General features: G+C 48.1%; 1 protein-coding gene across 1 annotated transcript in view; it reads right to left on the bottom strand.

Annotated features, from left to right (window-relative positions):
- LOC119397000 (T-complex protein 1 subunit alpha-like) overlaps nt 1-21,406 on the bottom strand; it is a 138,419-nt gene that overhangs the window by 44,135 nt on the left and 72,878 nt on the right. Inside the window, 2 exon segments of the mRNA XM_037664413.2 lie at nt 6,484-6,676; nt 8,044-8,167. Coding sequence (XP_037520341.1) covers nt 6,484-6,676; nt 8,044-8,167 — 317 coding nt within the window.

The following is a 21,406-nucleotide window of genomic DNA, read 5'->3' as shown; positions in this document are numbered from 1 at the left end:
TCGAACGGCGGGTAGATCGTGCAGGGTGGGACATCGGTGACATAGGCGGCGGTTGGTCATAATAAGGGCGGCTTGATTGGCTGGTGAGGGTTGATGCGACCCGAGGCAGCTGCACGCGATTGCAATACAGTCACGCTCCGCTACAATAAAATTGATGGTGCTTGGAAAAAATTATGTTGAAGCGAACATTTCGTTGTAGTGAAATCGAAAAAGTATAGCTGACCTGAGCAAGTAGAACAGAGAAACCTTCATTTCCAAAATTCAAAAAGTGTTGGCTGCTTCATTTGTTTCCCCAGCAGTGTCATGATGCAATTCTCATACAGTATAATCTCATTACAACAGACCTTTATAGTGAAGAGGATTTTGGTCTGTTGTAAAATCCAAGTACTGTTACAACAGACTTTTATGTAAAGGCTGAATGGGTCTGTTACCGTATTTACTCGCATAATCCTCGCACTTGTGTAATTCTCGCACCCCCCACATCGCCAAACAAAAATGCGATTTTTTTTTTCCTCGCGTAATTATCGCACCCCGAAAAATCACAGGATCAAATGTCGTCTGCTTCTTCCAGCCAATGATAATGATAGCGCGTGGCAGCCAAGCGCCATCTCTTACGCATCATGCATACTACTTGCGCACGGAGCCATAATGCAATCCAGGCCAAGCCACAAGTGAAGTTCGTGTACTGAGCGCCGTGTTTAGTGTTAGTGTTTCGTTTCCGTGTCGTGTGTGTAGTAGCGTCCATTCTGCAGCAACACAATGGGCCGATACGGAAGCTACACAGTTGCTTTTAAGTTAAAGGTCATCGATCATGCACTGGAAAACGGCAACAGGGCTGCCGGCAGGCACTTCGGCGTGGACGAGTTTTGTGTGCGCTACTGGCGACGGCAGCACGAACAGCTGAAAGCCACGAACAAGACACGGAAGGCCTTCCGTGGGCCTAAGACTGGGAAATATCCACAGATTGAGGCGGCACTGCTTGACTACATCAACGGTCTCCACGCGGACGGGTGTGCCGTTTTGATCGACTTGATCAGAAACCAGGCACGCATAATTACCCGGAAGGAGGGCATCCCGGCACAAATTTCCGCGCGAGCAACGGGTGGGCCACATGATTTATGCGCCGAAGTGGATTGTCACTCAGGAGGCGGACGACTTTGTGTCAGTGGCTACCCTTGGCGCATGAAGACAAGATCGTCGATTTTCATCGATTCGTGATTAGGATCCGGGAGGAAAAGAACTTCCTGCTCTCGCAGATTGGAAACGCGGATCAAACGCCGCTCAACTTTGACATGCCTTCGAGCACAACTGTTGAACAAAAAGGTGTGTGGAGTGTGCACATCCGGACAACAGGTGCCGAGAAGCAGAGGTGCACCGTCATGCTCGCCGTAACAGCGGATGGGCAAAAGCTGCCACCATTTGTTATTTTTAAATGGAAGACCCTCCCGAAGGCCAAGTTACCCCCTGGAATTCATGTACGAGAACAGGAAAAAGGTTGGATGACCACTGACCTTATGGTCGATTGGGTAAAGACTGTCTGGGGACGCCGCCTAGGGGCACTTCTTTACCCATCGCTGCCGGTCGTCAACAGCTACCGCGGTCACCTTGTCGACTCTGTTGGGACGAAGCTGAAGGAGCTGCGGACTGATCTCGCCGTCATTCCAGGCGGTCTGACATCGATGCTGCAGCCTCTGGAGTATCCTTGAACAATCGTTCAAGGATAATGTTCCGAGGCTGTATGCCGAATGGATGGCTGAAGGTGACCATGCCATGACTCCCGGGAGAAAGATAAAAAAGCCGTCAGTGAAGCTCCTCTGTGCGTGGGTAATCGAGGCATGGGCCATGATTTCCCCAGAAATCATAGTCCACAGTTTAAAAAAAACTGGAATGTCCAACGCCTTGGATGGGACAGAAGACAACGTGGTTCACGATGGCAATGGAGACAATGCTGAAGCTGGCGACGACTCTGATGATGCCGCTACGAGCGACGTCGACGGCAGCACAGTTTCTCAATACTGTTTACTGGTCACGAATCTTCCCCGTCATTCTATGGGAGAGCTTTGTGTCGCCAACTTTGACCGCGGGTCGGCGCCACCAGTGTTAGGGGGGTTAGGGGGGCACCCGCGGCACTCGTCGAAGCAGTCGGCGAGGCGATGGCATGGTGTGTTTGCTTTTGTGCGTCGTGTTATATCGCGTGTGTGCGGTGCTTTCTGAGCGTCTTATCGTATTCAAACGTGACGAACGATGCGGAAGACGTCCTGCGTGCCGCACGGTCGCTCCGGCGAACAAGGCGCTCGTCGACGCCAGTGCGGCGACGGCGTGCTGTGTTTGCTTTGTTTGCGTCGTTTTATCGCGTGTGTGCGGTGCTGTGTGTGCCTGTGACCATTTTCGTATGCGACAAACAGTTAGCGGCAGCTTCACGATCGATGACAAAGACATGCTGTGTGCCACACTGTCGCTCCGGCTATAGAGGAACCGCTGAAAAAGTATCATTGTTTGTGTTCCCCAGCGACCCCGAAAGCCGTGAGCAGTGGAAGCGGGCGATACCACGTAAAGCAACGGGCGCATTCTTGTTCAGTTCACCAAACGTTCGAGTATGCGAAAAACATTTCTATAACGAGGACATTATTCGCGAAGACCAATGCATTATAGAAGAGGATGCCGTGCGAAATAGCGAAGCTGAGGGCCAGCGCTTTACCTCGATTATTTGAAGGTCTCCCGGCTTACTTGGACAAAAAGAAGCCGGCACCTCGGCAGTTGCCTGACAGGCAGCCGGTGAAGCGTCGTTGGGAGTCTTCGGAGGATTCCAGTGAAGAAAATGCTGTGCAGAGGATCCGCGTGGACGTCTCCGACGAATTGGGTGCAGTAAATGACGGTAAATACTGCCAGGGATGCAACAGGCTAAATAGGATTTGTAGCAATTTTTGGAGCAGCAAAATATTGCTTTTGGAGCACAAAAATCCAAGTTTGGAGCAGATTGAGAAAAAAGAAAACTGAATTCATGCTAAAAGCACGAAATCCCAAATTTGAACGAGTATAACAAAGAAGGCTTACTTTTAGAAAGGAAAACGAAAATACGCACCAACCATTCAACATCAGTTAACTGGTGCACAGTGTACGTGAACACTCCTGTTTCAATGCGCACCTGGCAACTTCGAAATTCCGGAGATTCGTAAATCAGGAGCACATGGGGGTGGTGAAAAAGGAAAATTGGCGTATGTTTTTGTCTATTGTTTCTCAAGGCCACAGAAATGCCATACACAGCAGCTCCAAATAATTGCCAATAATTTTTTAGACGTCAGCGATCATACTAGTACTCGTAATTACACGGCGCATGCACGAATCAGTAATTAAGGAACAAAATATGCTGTGTCCCTGACAGCTAGTACTAATAGCCCCTTCTAAACCTTAATACGCTGGTCTGCAGGACACTAGTGTACTGCGGCAAAAGTGGCTTAAAAAGCATTCTGCACGCAATAAAACAAGCATCAGGAAATTTGAGAACCACTGTCCTTTTTTATTGCGATAGCAATTATATGGACACTCTCAACGTGTTTTTGCCGTCATGTCCCGTATAAAGTCCACATGGATAACATCCACCGCGCATAGCATGTTCTACAGCGGGTAAAAGTGCGCAATTGCAGGCGACGAACGCGGCTGAAGTAGAGATCAAAGGAGCCGGTTCATCTCTCTCGCTCGAAGGGCGCGTGCGATAATAGCACTCTGCTCGGGAGGCCTGCCATCGAAGCAGAGAGGAAACGCCCCGGCCGTCTTGAATGAGCAAGAAAAGACGCCACGGGTGGGGGTCGCTCGAGCAGCAACTTTGAACTTTGATTCTCAGGGCGTGGTCGCGATCGAGGGCGCGCGCGCTATCTCGGCAGCCATCAGCGGGCGGCTCGTATACCCTTCTACGTGCTGCGCTCTCAATGCAAAGACACTCTGCAGAAAGAGCATCGTTTCCTGGAGTGGCCGTATTTTCTTACTCCAACGTTTTGTAGAGTTACGCGAGATCGGATACAAAAGAGTTTGCTGCCAGCCTCACTTCGTATAACATTACAATTTTTTTGCTATCGCATTCATTACTTTGTCCTTGCAGTGTAACTGACTTTTTTCTTTTCTTTCACGGGGGGGAGGGGGGGAAAGGGTCTGCGCGGCTGTATTGGATGATGATGCCCACACTGCAGATCACCAACGCGGCCTCCATTTTTCGCTAAAATTTGCGCAACTGCGAAAATTTTGAAGCTGGTCGGGCATTTTGGCGCAGCATGGTGCAATTTCAACAAATTTCACGGTTTTGGCTGAGCTTGGCGCAAAAATAACGAATTTTATCAAATTGGCGCAATTGGCGCAGTTGTTGCATCCCTGTACTGCAGTTTTACGCAGCTTGGTCTTCTGTGTTCTTCGGCACGCTGATTATAACGCAAGTTGAGCAAACTTGATGGATTCCGTAAACCTTTGTGTTTTTCCCCTTATTGTGCAGAAAGTATGCCGACGGTAAACAAGGCCGAGGACAAAGCTTGCCAAACAGAGGAGGCTTTGTGCAGCGCTTCGGAACAGTTGTTCGTGCTCCTAAGTTCTTCACTGTTTGCCTTCAGTTTCTGTTTTCAAAATAAAATGATTATAGCCAGCAATTTACTGTTTGTTATGAATATATAGAATAGATCAAGCCCACTGGCTTTCACCTTTTAATAAGGTGCTAAAAGGATTGAATATTTACTCTAGATCAAACAGCTGCACAAGACCCCTGTTCAACTTTCGTCCAAGTGAAAGAAGCTGCTGTAGAGCATGGCTGGGAAAACACATTATACAATCGCTTGGCACTTCGCAGAGTGCAAGGGCCCTTAGGCATTTTGCAAGAAAGAAAAAAACCTCACGTGGCTCTCAATGTGGCTGTAAATCTAAGTACCCATGTTTTTGCGCATCTCGCTAGCATGCGAGCGCTTTAACAAGCGTGTTTAGCAGCACACCTTAGCTGCTTAGCCACCGAGGCGGGTAAAAGAGCGTTATTAGAGTTTTCGCTCGTATTATTACAATATTGTTGTGATATTCACTTGAGTGTTTTGTACGTGCACTCTGCCCGAGACAGAACTTAGCGACGCATGGGCAATCTACAATTACAATTTTTTTCTCTAACGTGGTATTTCCTACGCCGAGCGTCGGTGGCGCACGGAAATGTACCAGTAATGTTTAACTCGGTCATGTATATTCAGAGGAATTTAAGCTAAGCCTCTTTTCAAAGCATGGACAAATCGCCGAGAGAAAGTATCATCGCGGAAGTTGCGCGCGTCAGTACGTTTTTTGGAGATTTACAGCGGCTTCTGCACAAACTTCCCTGGGCTTTCCTTCACTAAGGAGCTGCCTGAAGGCAAAAAACTACGCTTCCTGACCTCACGATTCACCTGGACGACAGGCACACCTGCTGGATTTATACCCTGCGATCAAGGAATACCCTACTGCCATTTCCATCTGATCAATTGATGCTCGTTAAACGCGCCATCGCATTGACTGCCATGAGGAATGCCCTAGTAGTTCCTGTCCCCATCAAGTTGCTTCAAGTTTCGCCCTTCAAGTGGATAGGTTGACAAAGGCTGGCTTTACAAAACATTTCCTGGCAGGACTGGCCGAAGTGGTCGCAATCTAGGTCGCAAAGAAAAGAAGCTCCACCGCAAGTTGACAAGGCCAAAGTTTCTGTCATCCCCTACCTGCATGGCGTATCCCACTGGGCGAAAAAAGCGGCTGCGCGAGAGGGAATGAGTGGTTTACTCGACTCTTATAAAACTAAGCTCCCTCTGCAAACGAGTCAATGTGGCAAGTTCCGAGAAACCCGCGTGCCAGAAGAAACATGCAACTCGCTTTGTTCCCTGCAAAACAGGAGTGGTGTACGAGATCCCGACATCCTGTGGAGGACTGTACATCGGTCAGACGGGCCGGTGTGTGAATGACCGCCTACAAGAACACGCCAGCAATCTTGGAGCGAAGACCAGCAGCAACTTGGCAATTCACTGTGCTAGGTACGGGTGTAGCCCCGATTTCCAGCAGACGCGCATCGTTCGCAGTTACCGAGATTCCCGAGCCCGACAAAATCTATGAAGCCTTCGAAATGCATGACGTCGGCTCCAGCATGTGTCAGTTCACCTTTGATAACTTAACAGACAAAGAGATTAGCTATCTGCACCGCTAATTTAATGCATTGTATAGGGTAGGGGCCATGCGTTTTTTTCAATACCACTCCCCCTCCTCTAATGTGAAAAGCCTATTTATTTGTGTTCGCGCAAATAAAAAGCATTGTTGGTAGTTCAGCACCTGGTTCTGTCTGTTTCTTTCTGTGTCCTCGTATTTTACGTGCTGTTTTGAACCCATGAAACAATAAGATTTCCTATGCATCCATGGGAGCTACGTTGGGTCTGGCAGAAAACGACTTAGCACCAACGAACATGATAGCTACCATCACGAACGGTTCGAAAAAGACCAGCAAACCCTCACCAAAGAAGTGGCAAAGTTTTCCAGGTAGATGGAGAGTGCAGCTTCTACGGCCCCTCCTCCAGGCACCACAGTCTTGGACTCTAGCACTCGGCGCACCACACACAGGGCATCATGGATTGATCGCTCCACTTCATCCACAAAGAAGTCGTTGGCACCACGTACTATGATGGAACTAGCTGTCTGCACTTTAGGCCTGGTGACAGATGGGAAAGAGAACAACAATGGCATCATAAAAGGATGCCTCGCTGAGAGCACAGGGGTACTTGGCTAATCTACATGCAAGAACATTACTGCGTTCTTATTGGAGGCAAAAAAAGTTATTCTGGGGTTGCACATGCCAAGAATGCAATAAGGTTTGTCATACAAGGAATTACTACTGACCTTTACTGCGTGCCTATATACAGTTGAACCTCGTTAATTCAAACTTGCATAATTCAAATCAACGGATATTTTGAACTAGTACATTGGTACCGGCAAAGCGACATTTATTTGAATGGGAAAAACTCTAATTTGAACCTGAAACACGCATCATCTAATTAGAACAAGACTGCTAGACCGTAGACTACTTCTCCCGCAATCATGACCCTTTGCAATATGCCTTATGACGAAGTGTCTATAAATGCGTGAAATTACCATAATTTGATGCCAAGGTTCTGAAGACCAAGCTTAAAGCAAATAGAAACGTCAGAATAAATTGTATTTTACAGCAATTGATCTTAATTACAATGCAAAAATAATTATTAGTCTCATCTTGTTTTCATATGACTTGCTACACTGCAAGCAACCAAAGTTTTGTAAATCAAGTTGTCAGTGCGGCGTCTATGTTTGTGGACGCTAAAAAAAATATGCATAATGGGGCTAAATATGCATATCAGAAGTTTTGCTTAAAATTTACCTGATTTATTTTAGCGGAAGCGAACGTTTTGATTAAGAAAGCTCTAATGATGAACGCGTTGAAGCTGAGCCATCTGCAAGCAAATGGCTCTTAACTTTAGTCCATCTCTGACCTGTTATCCTGTGGTTCGCACTGTTTACCGTTTTCTATGGACATGTACAGACCAGCCAAAATAAGCACTCTAGTCCTCCTAAACAACACTGGTGATGATGACGCATCCATTGAAGCAGAGCTGTCATCATGCAAAGGCGCCTTCAGTGGTGGTGATGGCGATAATGACTTGTCAAAGCAGAGCCTTAGCCAACAAAGGCCCCATGAACAATGATGAAGGCGTTGATGATGATAACGATCAACGCGTTGAAACAGAATCACTGGAAAGCAAAGTCCTATGTATGATGAAGAATGATGATGGACCTAGTGTAACGGTGTTCCCAGTGTCCAGATATGTATGTTTTTTTTTTTAGAAATAAAGCTAAGTTTTCCAGATTTTTTGATTATTTCCTTTTTCGTCTGTAATAATACTACATTTATGGAAAAAATAAAAAGTTTACTCACACAACTAAATTGGCCATGGGATACAAGTGGTTAAGCATTAAATGTCCAGATGAGCAAGCGCAGTGCTATCATTATCTGACAAACCAACAAAGGCCAACCGTGAAACTCACTTCTTGATCAAAATCAGCTCATCGTCGCAAACCTTCTCTTGAACCACTTCTTCAGCTTCTCCTAGCATACTGGCATCAAAGGACTCCTCCCCTTCCATGTTGGCCAAGCTGACCAGCAGCTGGGCTGAAAAGAAGTAATACAAAGCCCCTGAATTTCTCAGCAATGAAGTGGTGCCCTACTGAGACAAACTGAGGACGGTGCAAATGTCCACACGCATTCTTTACTAGACACCTGACAAAAAAAAAACAAAAAAAAAACTTGGTTGTCACACAGGGTGTCCACCAAGTCCATTTGCTTTTGCTAAATTCCCTGAGTGAAACAGATCTTTGTTTTATGTCAAGATGGGGTGACACCATGTCGTCAGGTAGTCTTGCTCTCTCGTATGATTGTTGAAAAATAAAAATGAGTTGATCTCATTACAGAGCACAGTTAAACCTCAATATTAGGCTTGTACAAATAGTAAATTTTAGGTTCGAAGTGAATAGCAATTTGGTCGAATAATTTTGAATCGAATTCGAATAGTATATGTATATCTTATATTACAAAGAAAAATGGGCATATTTGTCATGACCCAACCAACCTGCACAATATTTTTTATAATTGAAACAAGGCATTTGCAAATATTCTTTCTGGTTCAAAGGGAAGTGGAAGCAACTCTGAATAGTAGCAGGATTTGACTTTCGGTAGAATGCAAATGATAACCTGTAAAATACATTCCGTCTTAAACTTTCCTAGAGTTAGAGCACATAAGCCGGTATAACAAGCTCCCAGAGGTACTGTGGGATACTGCCCTCTCCTCACAGTTGTAAGGGGTGGGGGGGCTCTGGTTTTTCCTTCAAAGTAGCATGGCTGCAGCGTTTGCATGTGGCCTGTTAGTCTAATCCCGTTATGGCAAAATTGACTGGACACGCAAGTAAGTTCATTGCAGAGAAATTTCGTGTATAGACCACAAAAGTTTGCAAGATCTCACAACTGTGACTCGTCCTTTGGTTTTGGCAAGTGTATGTATTACTTTGGAATCTAACTCTCTCACTAGGGTGTATTGGCAGACCATGGAGTTAGTGCTCAGACAATCGTTTGAGCATGCAGGAATGGAGATCCACGAATACATGTGCCAAAGGGAACTAGAGGCCAATCGAAGACTAATATGTAGGGGTGTGAATATTTAATATTTTACAAATAGTGTTTACTATTTGTTTTGCACCAGACTTCTACTATTCCTAGCATTCGAACTTGTGGAAAATAAATACAGTAAAACCTTGTTAATTCAAAGTCACTGGGACTGTGAAAAACTTTCAAATTAAGTGGGTTTTCAAATTAACAAATTAACACACAAAAGCGGGATGCAAGGAACCTTGAATTACTGAAAGTGATCAGAGGTGGTCGTTTGAACTTCTAGTTTGCGGCTCCAAGGGTTACTTTCCAGCAATACCTGGTCCTATTTTTGCCGCAAATCAGGGAAAACGGTGGGCCTCGCTGCTGTCAGCGAAAAAAAAAAAAAAAGTTTCGTGGTCAGCTGAAATGTGTGCCTGCGGAAAAGAAGGCGTGCTTCACTGAACCACAGTGGTGACAAGCGGGTAGCATGTCACCTGCTCCTCGCAGCATCAGCGCGTCGTGATGCGACCATTCACCTATTCTTTCTGGTAAAATAAAGAATATGATAATGGCCAGTGTGACGGAATCCGCAATGTGTTCTGGCTGGAAAACATGATCATTAAAGTTTTCGAAGTAGGCGTTACAGGCAAGAACTCTGCCAGCAGTGCAAGTGAGCAAATCACCGGAGCAACCGCCAATCGGAGGTTCGCATACATCACGAATTCTGTCAGACCGTCCTTTATTATATTTTCTTTTCCCAAAAAGAATGGGTAAATCATAACGCGCTGACGTTGCAAGAAGCATGCGACATGCTGCTCGCGTGTCACCACTGTGTTGCAGTGAAACACGTCTTCTTTTCCGCAGGCGCACATTTTAGCTAAAGCCCCTCCATCGCGTCTGCTGCCGCTTTTTCAAGTACCACCATCTATTATTTCGTCGCCGCCACCTATTCCGGTTCCGAAGCTTCCGGAAGGAAGTTCTTAAGCCACCTTCTTCCGCTTTCTCTTTCATCCTGTTTCTGCGGACGCATGTGCACACGCGAGAAAGCAAATATTTCGTTCTCCGTTTTGCAAGTGTCGTTGTTTCAAAGTTCATCCTAAACTGCCTGCCGCGGATCATGGCTGCAGTTCGGTTTCCGCCGGGCGAGGAACCAATGCAAAGAGAGAGGGGGAAAACGAGGTGGCACTACTTAACCTAGCCGGTGAAAACCGCACGGAGGGGCTTAGTTTTAGCTGACCACGAGACCGTGTTTTCTTTTTTTTCTTTATTTATTATTATTATTTTTTTTGCGCTAGTAGCAGTGAGGTTGGGTTGCTTCAACTGCCGCCCATTAATATCGCTTACACTGCATTGCCCTGTGGCTCCTAAGGGCCGTCGCTTCTGCGGCGAAATCAGGATTGGGAATTCGCACATGGCACCCAAAGTTTTCGAATTAACCGGGCTGGCGCTGACCGCCGCTTCAAATTACCCACTCAGATTTACATTGCAAAATATGGGACTGCAGAAACCCTTCGAATTAAGCGGGATTTCGAAACAACCGAGTTCGAATTAATGAGGTTTTACTGCATAATGGTTTCATTGGCTAAAAACCAAGTCTCGCCACTTTTAAATGATAAGTGTAAACCCAATTATCCTCGTGAACTTTTACCTATTAACCTATCATCGCATTCTGACGTTCTTCCAGACAAGGTAGCTCGATCACAGTGCACAAGCTAGAAAGAGTGCAGCGTAAGAATGCACAGCGCAGCATCTACTTCTACCACACTTAAACTAATGTAATGTGCACCCAATAACAGCATGCCCTTATGTTAACGATTCTTCTGGCAGCTCGCTTCCCTTCAGTGATCCAGTTTTGCTGGCTTTAAAGGGCCGGTAAACAACCTCATGGTCCAAAATTTCTAATTCAGAAACAACTGCGCACTTGTACAATATGAACATGCTCCTGCAAGAACTTTGCGAATGAAGTGCTGTATTAAGGAAGTTACGTGGTGACCCGCACTGGCTGGTTTCGGTTTCTCACACGTCGTTCCCACTCTTCTCTCACAGCGGAGGGGGGTAGGCGTAGCCCTCTGTCGCGACTACATCCACTTGGGCAATGTAACACGACGTCAGCAACTACCTCATCAGCCAACGACCGAGTAAGGTTTCCCCATGGCGCGAGGAGGAAGCACGGTGCGAGGAGTACGAGGCAGTGCTGAGGCCTTCCCCTAGCGGTAAAGTAGCGAGACGCCTCTTCATCTGCGAGGCTTTTACTCTGGCCGTACCACTTGTCCCGGTAGTCTCCACAAAGCGGCAGAGGACAGCGCAGAAAAATTAAAATATGGACTGCGCGGCCGCAACTGCATCACCGCAGGGCCAAGGCGCTGTTTCATAGTGCAAAGGACCAATCGACAAGCTCAGAGGTACGAAATGTTGCCCATGGGCAAGATTTTGTCATTGTGTGTACAAGGAGGATTGGACAAGCATAGGAAAGAGGCGCGGGAATTGCTTTCCGAAATGGAGGGTCTGCACTGTGCACATCGCTGTAATACAGTCAAACCTCGTTAATACGTACCCGCTTTAAACGCACTAATGGTTAAAACGTAGTTGCGACGAATCCCCGACCGAGTCCCATAGAGCCCAATGCATTCGCTGACCACTTAAGCTGTAGTGGTTCGCCCTACGCCTACCGGTTAGTGCGTACCCTGCATACTGCGATAACTTTTTGTGCCATAAAATTTTACTGTGCCGCTCAACTTCCCGACGCCAGAATGTGCCGCCAAAGGTCTTCCGCCTTTTTTGAGAAGTGCGCAGATCAGTCAATCTCCGATTCCGACTTCCACGTGATTGCGGCTACGCCTTTGCGGGTAAGCATCGGGAAAGAACGAAGGCGAGGTGGCGGCCACCGACGAACGTGCCGACAACCTTATCACAATAGGCTTCCCAAGCAACGCTTAGTGGCGCTGCTGCTCTTGACAGGCAGCACCATCTCTGGCAGAAAAAGAGAAACTGGGGTGTAAGCAATGCGCGTTTTCCCTTCTCTCCACCGCGTTGCTGCTTGCTTCTGTGCACGTGCAGAGCTCTCGCGTTGACTGGCACTTCCGAAAAGTGAACTTGATAAAACGAGAAAGGCTCGTCAATCACGTTAACGGTGAAGAGCAGATGATCAACGACAATGACGCCCGACTCAAAGCGAAATGCATTTCCCAAGTCGCGATTACACCGTGTAGGACGTATACCTCGAGGTAAGTCTCATTCTGTCATGTTAAAGATTAATAATGGTCCACATGCACTCCGAAATGAAGCCGTACACGCTATCGATGTTCTGCGGCGTGGACTACGAATCATATGATTGTTTTGATATGGCATGCTCACAGTAGCAGCCGTGTACTTTCGTGAACAAACGTTTGCGGCGTGCAAAAAAAAGATTATACGGCCATGGCACTGCTTCCTGAGAAGGTTAGAGTCAAGTCCTCCGTGCCGCTGGAGAATCACCCGCCGATTAAGACGCGAGGCAGCTAGCTGAGCTTTAACCACTGTGAAACAAGATGAACTGCTCGCCTCATTTTTTCGGCTCTCGCGTCATGCTTGCAGTCTCTTTTTATGATATCGACTTGACAGGCGTATTAAACCTGTTGCGTGAATGCGGCTAGAAAATCGCAAATCAGAAGGTGGTTACTTCAAGGTTGCAATTGCAAAGCATGTATTAAGTGCCAGTTATATTTAGCGGCTTAAATATATATCACCCTAATAAAGTGACAAAAACAAAGCAAACCTGCAGAACGATGTCAAAGCTTGCTGAAAATGCACAGACGTCCGTTCCGGCGTGACAAAGCAGCCTTCCGAACGCGTGAAATGCAGGCGCCGAACTTCTGACAATGTGCCGAGTTCAGTTGACCGCGCAACGCTAACGGTATAACGCGAACGTGAACGTTCAACAACGACGGGTAGGTCTCACGAGCACGGGGAATCAAAAGACAAAGTTGCTTCACCTACAACCGTAACTGGACTTTAACAATGCGAGAGGACAGCGAGTAATCATTGCTGTAGTTCGCTGCATGCATGCGCCGCGTTACTTACCGATTCAGGTAGTCGGAACGAACGAAAGCGATGAACTCAGACAGCCAAAATAGAAGGCGAGACAGCGCTGTCAGCTATCCACGCTTGCCGCCTTTATTTCTCGTGCGACACGCCCGGGAACCGATAGAGTTTAACATGTGAATCGTGTGCCTTGGTGTTGTCTGCACTGTTGTGGCTGGCCACTAAACCGCAATACTTCGGACCATGCTTGCGCTTCCGCGGGGTCGCTTCTGCCATCGCGGAAATGCGCAGCTTCGCACAGCAAGCCTCTCGGTTCAACGTACCCAGCTGACGGCCCCCCAGTTACCCGCACCGAGAGAAGAACGCGTGCGCACGTGCGCTACCGCTACCGTGAAAGGGGCTGAGTCGGCCGCGCCTAAGGTTCAGAGCTTTCCGACAGAGGCACAGCGCGGCTGGCGCGGCGCTGTCGTCGCGCTGTCGTCGCGCCGCAAACTTGAGCTTGGGTTCCCTATAAGTATCTTCAGCTATCTGCTCAGGCACGCGTGCGGCGCAGCGCTACTTTTTAAGCCTACTGCACGCTATTATTAGGAGACAACCTGAACGCGCTGGGCCGCTGATCGCTGCCGCTTTGTTGTGCGTGGCCATCTTCAAGGCTGAAGTTGAATTAATGGCACAAATGCCCGGGCAGGGACGAAGAACTTCAGCCATGTACCAACTAGCCCGACAGCAAACGCTACTAAGCCGTCATCAGGCGCGCACCGCTTTGTAGAAGCGAAAGCAGATCGCTGTTGCGTAGTTGGCGTAGCGGGTCGCGGGCCCCGAGAAACCTCGCTGCATTGACGCTATCACAGTAAACGCACGTGTACAATACAGCAAGCGTAGCGCGATTGTAACCATACTGCACGCTTTTATTAGGCGACCACCCAACGCGCCTCCGTCCGCTGCCAGGACTGCTAGAGCATTGCGGAGTGCGCATCGCTTGCATGAAGCTCGTCATCGCTGCGTTAACCGAACAAGCTACTCACCGCATCTGTGCACGATCTGGAGCGAAGTGGGTACGAACAACATTCCCACGATAAATGCGCGCGTGCGGCACAGCAAGCGGCCCGGTAGTGACGGCGTGAGCCGAGTAGGTGACGCGCTGCACGCAACTAGCCGGGAGACGATCGGCTCTACGCGGCCGTACCGCGTTTCACTGGAAATGTGTGTGTTTTCGTTTAGTAGCAGATTGCGGTTAGACGCATGCACATATACCGCGGAAAGCAGACACCGCCCGTTCTGTCGCTATGTCGGTCACTGCGTTGACCGCGTATCCCGGACCCTGCAATAGTTTCGAAATGCTCTTCGGCGTCGCCACTACGCGCTATCAGGCGGTCGTGCGAGTGTGCCAGGATCTTTTCTCCACTTTGGCGAAAAGAAAGAAAAGGCTTTGCGGTGGGTACTTTAGGCAATATTTGCTGTGGCACTCTATTTGCTGGCGGCGATGGCGTACGCTGGGAGATGCAAATTTGTACTTGGTGTTTAATGCGTACTACCGTTTAGTGCGTAGTTATGTCGCGTTCCCGGCAGGTAGGTATTAACGAGGCTTCACTGTATTTGCAAAGTGTGATCGCCGTGGTCTGGTGTACAAATTTGCGAACTCGTTTGGGGTGTGTAAAAAAAAGTCGGAGCCAGTTTACTGGCCCTTTCAGGTCACTTCTGGATATGCCTCGACAGCGTGCCGGTAGGCCTCCCAAGCTCGGCCAGGGGGCGCTGCGTCGCACGTGTTTCGCCGCCTTTCTTGCAGAAACCGGTCGCTCCTCTCCCCGCACCTGCCTTTTGACTGCGCTGTCTGGACGTTCACGCATCCTGCACGCTCTGTCCTCTGCTCGCCGTGCACGTGCAGCTTCACGTGTCGCTTGCTCTGAAGATTTAGAAAGGTCACTGAGATGGAAAAAACGTTTTCACAGTGGGAATCTCACCCGAGGAGGACAGTTGATCGACCACCTTTTCGGGACCGAGCAGGCCGTTAAAGGAGTCCTGACACAAAAATTTTCTCACCGCGTTTTTTTTGCTGCAATGTGTTGCTGGGGGCCTGTTAGTCATAACACGGCACATCGTTTGCTGCAGCGCGCGACAGATAATTAATTACAAGCTCCTCATTACCGACACAGCCTCAGTTTCGGTTTGACAGAGCTCCAAAAACGACAAGCCGCCGGGTGCAACTATCACCACCTAGCGAGTGAAACGCTCGGTCACGTGAGCACACAGAACAGTGATGCATTTCCGCGCGGTCTGTCGTCGTCGGGCTGATCGTCGTCTGATGGCGACGATTTTCTTGCGGCGGGGATGGAAGGAATTTTCGACGTGGCGAATCACTTCAGGTTTGACCCGCTGGCGAGGAGCGATTCGTCGGGAAGCGCGTTAAAACAGAAATGGCGGCTACGACGTCATCATAACTTATACCGGCTGCAGCGGTTACGTAGGGGAAGTAGGGGGGTCACCTCGGGTCACCTCCGAAGGTGTCAATGCACTAGGTGCGGCCTATAATGCTGGATCGCGCTCGCGAACTTCGAAATTCATATAAAATACCTTCCAAGCTTTATTCGCTGTCGATATTTTGCAGATGGTACACGCACGTACACGGGAATCGATCCAGCAGGCTATCTCGGCCGCGAAATTTTGTGTCAGTACCCCTTTAAGGACAATGCTGTTTGTGCGAGTGCTACGTGCGTGCCGATGCTGAACGGGCACATTTCTTTGACATGAATAGGGAGGTGACTGGGCGAGTTCTGTAATTATGTTACCGGAAACGCACATTCGTTGCGGCAGTCGTGTCTACTCGGAGCTGTCAGCAAACTTCCAGCACGCTTTAGCGTGCGTTTTCTATTGATAACTTTTCGATTGCATGGATGCCAAGTTTGTTGTGCGGCTTTAAATTTATTATGAGCTCAGTGTGAAGAGCATAAATTTACATCTGTCCTGTTCGAGTCACTGGCTGCATCGCAATGCGCAGTGTACATTTTCGTGGGAGTTTCACTTTTGCCGAGGTTTGCATCGGATGATAACGACGTTGGATCGCAAGTTTAATGTCACCTTGGATTTTTTTAGAGCTCCCTTTGACAGCATAATGATACGAGCAAAAAAAAAAAATTCATGCCTACTTCGACAATGCATGTTTCTTGCAGAGGCGTGTTTCATTTCGAATAATATCGACGCCTGATCACGCACCGTGTTCGCTTATTCGAATGTCGCTTTGGTTGTTTCGACAGCTCGCTTGGCCAAGATCATACTATACACCTCCCCGAAAATTTTCAATTTTGCATGTGTATATGTACACGCACACATACAAACGCACGCACGAACATACATAAAGTATGGCTGGACACCGCCCCCCCGAAAAAAATTTCTGGCTACGCCCCTGATACTATACAATACCCACTGAGATCGCGCATGTTTATGATTATGCCGAGATTTGTGCCCGATGATAAGCGCATCTGAATTTGCGAAGCCGTCGAAAATTTAATTGCCGCCTTGGTTCTTTTTTCAGCTCGTTTCCAAAGCGGCAACTGTATATTGCGCGCGGCTCACGCGCATACAAGGCTTTATATTACGTGCCGAACGCATGACATTATTACGAGGCACGCCGTGGTGGGGGACTTCGGATTAATTTCGGCCACCTGGGGTTTTTTAAAGTGCACGTAAATCTAAGTACGCCAGTGTTACTGCATTTCACTCCCATCAAAATGCAGCTGCCATATGCGTGAATCGAACCCATGACCACGATCTTAGCAGCACAACACTTCAGCCTGCTAAGCAATCACGGCGTGTCACATGCAAGGCCATTATAACGCTCAGTGCAAACATGCAGCTTAATTCAGTTTACAGGGAGCCGCGACGGGAAATGTACCGCAATCAGCTGAATTAAACACTTAGTACTCACGGTACATTATTTGAACTGCGGTGTAATAAGCCCAGATGCTCTGCTGCTGTCACATTACAAATGGTTGACTCGGAAAGCCAGCGCGCAATATCGACATCTTCGGGAAAATGTGCAGCGCGGCACGGACGAAGGACAAGAAACGCACAACACGGGCGCTGACTCTCAACTGAAATTTATTTCGTGCACAAACATAAAACAAAAATATTTAAACCACATGGTGATTGCCAGATAAACAAGAGAAGCGCGGGAACATGCCATTCAAAAATTCTATTTCTTTTTTGTGCAGTGCGATAGAGGTTTGGCTGATACAACGAGCGGCATCCACGTGCATATGATAAGCCTCGATTATCTCACGGCTTGTTTGATCTTTATTTTTGTACATCACGGCTGTTTCTTGAAACAAGGGTTTACATTTGCATCTGCTGCAGTGGGCGGTCAAATTAGAAGTCGTAGAATTTTTTACAGCACCGAAGTGTTCTCTGAGGCGAATATTCAAACATAGACCAGTTTGCCCGTAATAGACCTTGCCACAAGAGAGCGGAAGAAACGTACAGCGGCTGTCTATTCGTTGTAGCTTCGGTTCACAAACGCACTTCCCTTTTAAATGAGCACGATCATCGCGTTTCTCCCTGTTAATAGTTCGTAATACTGCGTACGACAAAAATTGTTTCAAGGTGACAAGACCGCGAAAGCATCGCGGCGAACTGCCATAATCCACTCTTGACGTCTCTGCTCCTCGCACTGCTTGCATTGGAAACGGTAGAACTTGACGGGCAGTTTTCGGCTGTTCATCATTTTTAAACTTTTGTGACAGTTCACAATGAAGCAGGACTGCATGCCTGCTTTCGAGTACTATGAAGGAACGGCACCCATAGCGTGAAAAATGGGAGATAAAAGCCCGGGGAGCACGTTCTCCACGCGTGCAATGGGAAAACCAAGCAAGAGCGACCCGTCCGAGCTACCGGAGCTTTCCCCTCTCTCCGCTGGGGCAGCGGACGGCGCTGCGCAAACTTGAGCGTTGGAGGCCTATATAAGGGTCGTTACGTTGACAAGCTCGGTTTACGCAGAGCCACTTGAGAACGCCTTCAAGCTAGTCATTGAGATCCAGATATTTTCTTATTTTCGGCCTGTACAAACTTTTCATGGTAAACGTGCAGCTGAAGATTTCCTTTCTTTGTTTGTGCCACTCACAGACAGTTTTCGGGCACATGAAATACACACAATGTAGCTGACCTCAGTGTGCGAAATAACTTTTCTTTGATACCCTTAGCAACTAGCTAAGCTCTCCGTTATTCTAAGATCCACCTAGCTGCTCAATGAATACTGTGCAGTTTGCAAGCAACACTTCGAGCTGTGCTGCATAAGTGACTACGGGCACACTACGAAGAGTGAAGAAGTATCAAACTCTCGAGGAAAGCCTACGATCGTTCTATTGGCAGTGTCTACGATATCCCAAGCACTGATCCTTATATGAGCTTGCATATGCATTTGATTGCTTCATGAGTATCCTGAGAACAAATAACTATCACAACATTAATGTGACGACTCAGTTTTATTGTACTTGTCTTGCGCTCTTTCTTTAATGCCAAAAGGCTATCTTGCCTCAACCACGTGCTTCCGTGGTTGCTGTGCATCGGTTATGCAACCTCTGAGGGCTTAAAATACCAGGAAGCTGAGCCGAAAGCGTGTGCACGAACTCCATGCATCAGGGGTTATCTCAAGCGTGCTAAAAAGCGCAGCTGTATACAGCCCGTCTGTTATTTTGCCTTAATTCACCATAACCAGTTCTCCTTTCCAATAGACAGCTTATATTGTGCTGTTTTCAAAGTCATCTATTGATGTATTTGCAAACAAGCGACCGCTCGCTCATGACAATGTCTTGTATAATAAATTTTATTTATAAAGTGTCAAAAGTGTATCCAGGAGGGGCGGTGGTGCTTTACGCTTTGTGATACAGCATAGACCGCTTATAACGTAAGTCGCCGGAGTCGCGAATATCCGCACTATAACCAAAACAACATTTTTGAAAGGTTGCACGCGTGCAAAACATGACCAACAGGCAGGCGCGCGATTCCGACTATCGAGGCATGCGACTGGGACGTAAGTTTGCATCCGCTTACATTTGAAAATGTTGAACGGTTAGCGTCCGCGGACCTGCGGTGCCGACACAACGAACGCGGGAAAAATGTGCCGTCACAGGAAGTCGCCGCGGTAACACACTGCGTGTGCGTGATGTCAAAAACGGTGGCAACCACAAACTAAAGCCCCTCCATCGCGTCTACTGCCGCTTTTTTAAGTACCGCCATCTATTGTTCGTCGACGACGGCCACTTCCGGAAGGAAGTTCTTGAGCCACTTCCTTCCGCTTTTTCCTTCCATCTTGTTTCTGCGCACTCACGTGCACACGCGAGAAAGCACATATTTGCTTCTCCGTTTCGCAAGTGCTGTTGTTTTGAGGTTCGTCGTAAACTGCCTGCCGCCGAGCGAGTTTTCGCTCGGTGTTTCTGCGTCGCGAGGGCGTGGGCGGGCATGGGGCAGGTGCATCAACCGGAAAAGCAGGAGAAATATCATGGCGGCACTTTGGCTTCCGCTAGGCGGGGAACCGGCGGGGAGAGGGGGCGGACGAGTTGGCGCTACTTAACCTAGCCGGTGGAAAACGCATGGAGGGGCTTTACCACAAACCACCACTCGAGTGTTTCACACGCAAACCCGCGTTTTCGTTAAGGATGTAAGTCGCCCCTTCTAAATGTAACAACTGCAAAAGGTTTCATTGACTCAGCACCAAACCTCTATTTCTGTAGTCCGCGGCCGCCGGACATGGCAGCTAGCGTTTGTTAGGCCTAGCGTGCGTGTTGCAACTTGGCATGCCGTCGCGAGAAACTTGCTCTAGACAGCACGGAGATCGGGCGTAGAAGAGATCGCACTCGCGAGCTAAACCGAGGGCATCACGCGTGAAACGAAGTTTCGGTTCACGGTCGGGTGAACAGCCGCGGCAATTATCCTGAAAAAGTCAAGCTTGTAAGTCTGCCTGTTGGTGGCAAAGGCGAAAGCTCAGCCGCGTCTCAAAGCATTGTTACTTGCGGGGGAATCGAGCTTGCATGGCAATATCTCCGCTCTACGATGAAGCAACTGTTTTCCCAACGGAGACAAACAGCGGCAACGCGCTCTCGATGCAGGCGCGGGCGCCTGTACGTAGCAGAGCGAGCATGTCAAGCGGCCGAAGTGAAGGGGGCAAAGGCTTCTCGTCGGCCACGCAACCGCTCCCCCTCCTCACACCACGCACCCATGCCGGGCTGCTGCCTCCCACCGCCATCGTTTTTTTTTATCCCCCCGCTCCTTGTTCGTTCGTTCCGCGTGCCCTCCTCCTTCGTAACGACGTCGCCGCTCTCTCCCCCGGCGGCACATCTCCGCTGAGAAGCACACTCGCTCCCTCGCATCTCTGAGAACGTTCCGGCAGCCGCATTATAACCGGTCTTTTGTCTCGGGGGACTACACAATAAGCGGCATGCGTATACATGGAGTTCTATGGGAGGGTAAACGGGAGACAGAAAAAACCGTATTATAGCCGGTACTGCACTGTAAGCGGTTACGTTATAAGTGGTCTGAGCTGTGTTATCTTTAGTGATAAACCCTTCACCTCCCCCTCACCTACCGGCTTTATCCGCTGACCTTTTTTTTTTCGCTTATCTTGCTCCCTCCCTCCGTGTCGCGTTTTGCTTCGGGCCATTGAGCCCGGAAGCTTTTCTTTTTCCCTTTCTCTTGGCTCCACCAAGGCTGCAATGTTCGTTGCGCAGAATCGCCAGAAAGTTCGTCTTACCCGAAAAGTACCGGTTAGGTGGTTCATCTGAAGCGGATTATTTATTGCATTTAGTCTATGGGAAACCAAACCAATGTTCCGGTGTTGTTCAGTATAAGTGAGGATTCGTCTTAACAGGAGTTTACTGTATTTGAAAAATATTCGAGAATACTTTGAAGAATAAATTTGATTTGCTCTCACACTTTAGTATTTGAATTTACTTCACACCCAAAATGTTCCCATTTGCACAGCTCTACTGATAAGCCCCCACACCACCACAGTTAGTATCGGTGAACACCATTAAAGCCGAAAGACTAGGCTCCTTTTTACGACCTTATTGCCTTTCCTCTTCCACTGTGTTGGCCTTCGGAGCTGGGCAGTAGCTACTGATCATCACAACGATAGTAATTGTGGCTTCCTACCCAGAAATATTATTCCTTGTGATGAGACATTTCTTGCATTGTCTTCTAGGGGCTACTGACAGGAAATCGAAATATTTTCATTATGCGGAAATTTCACAGTAGCAGTAT

The sequence above is a fragment of the Rhipicephalus sanguineus genome, chromosome 6, assembly GCF_013339695.2.
Source record: "Rhipicephalus sanguineus isolate Rsan-2018 chromosome 6, BIME_Rsan_1.4, whole genome shotgun sequence".
NCBI lineage: Eukaryota > Metazoa > Arthropoda > Arachnida > Ixodida > Ixodidae > Rhipicephalus > Rhipicephalus sanguineus.
Note: the sequence above shows the minus strand (reverse complement) of the source record. Positions and strands in the feature narration are given on the sequence as shown.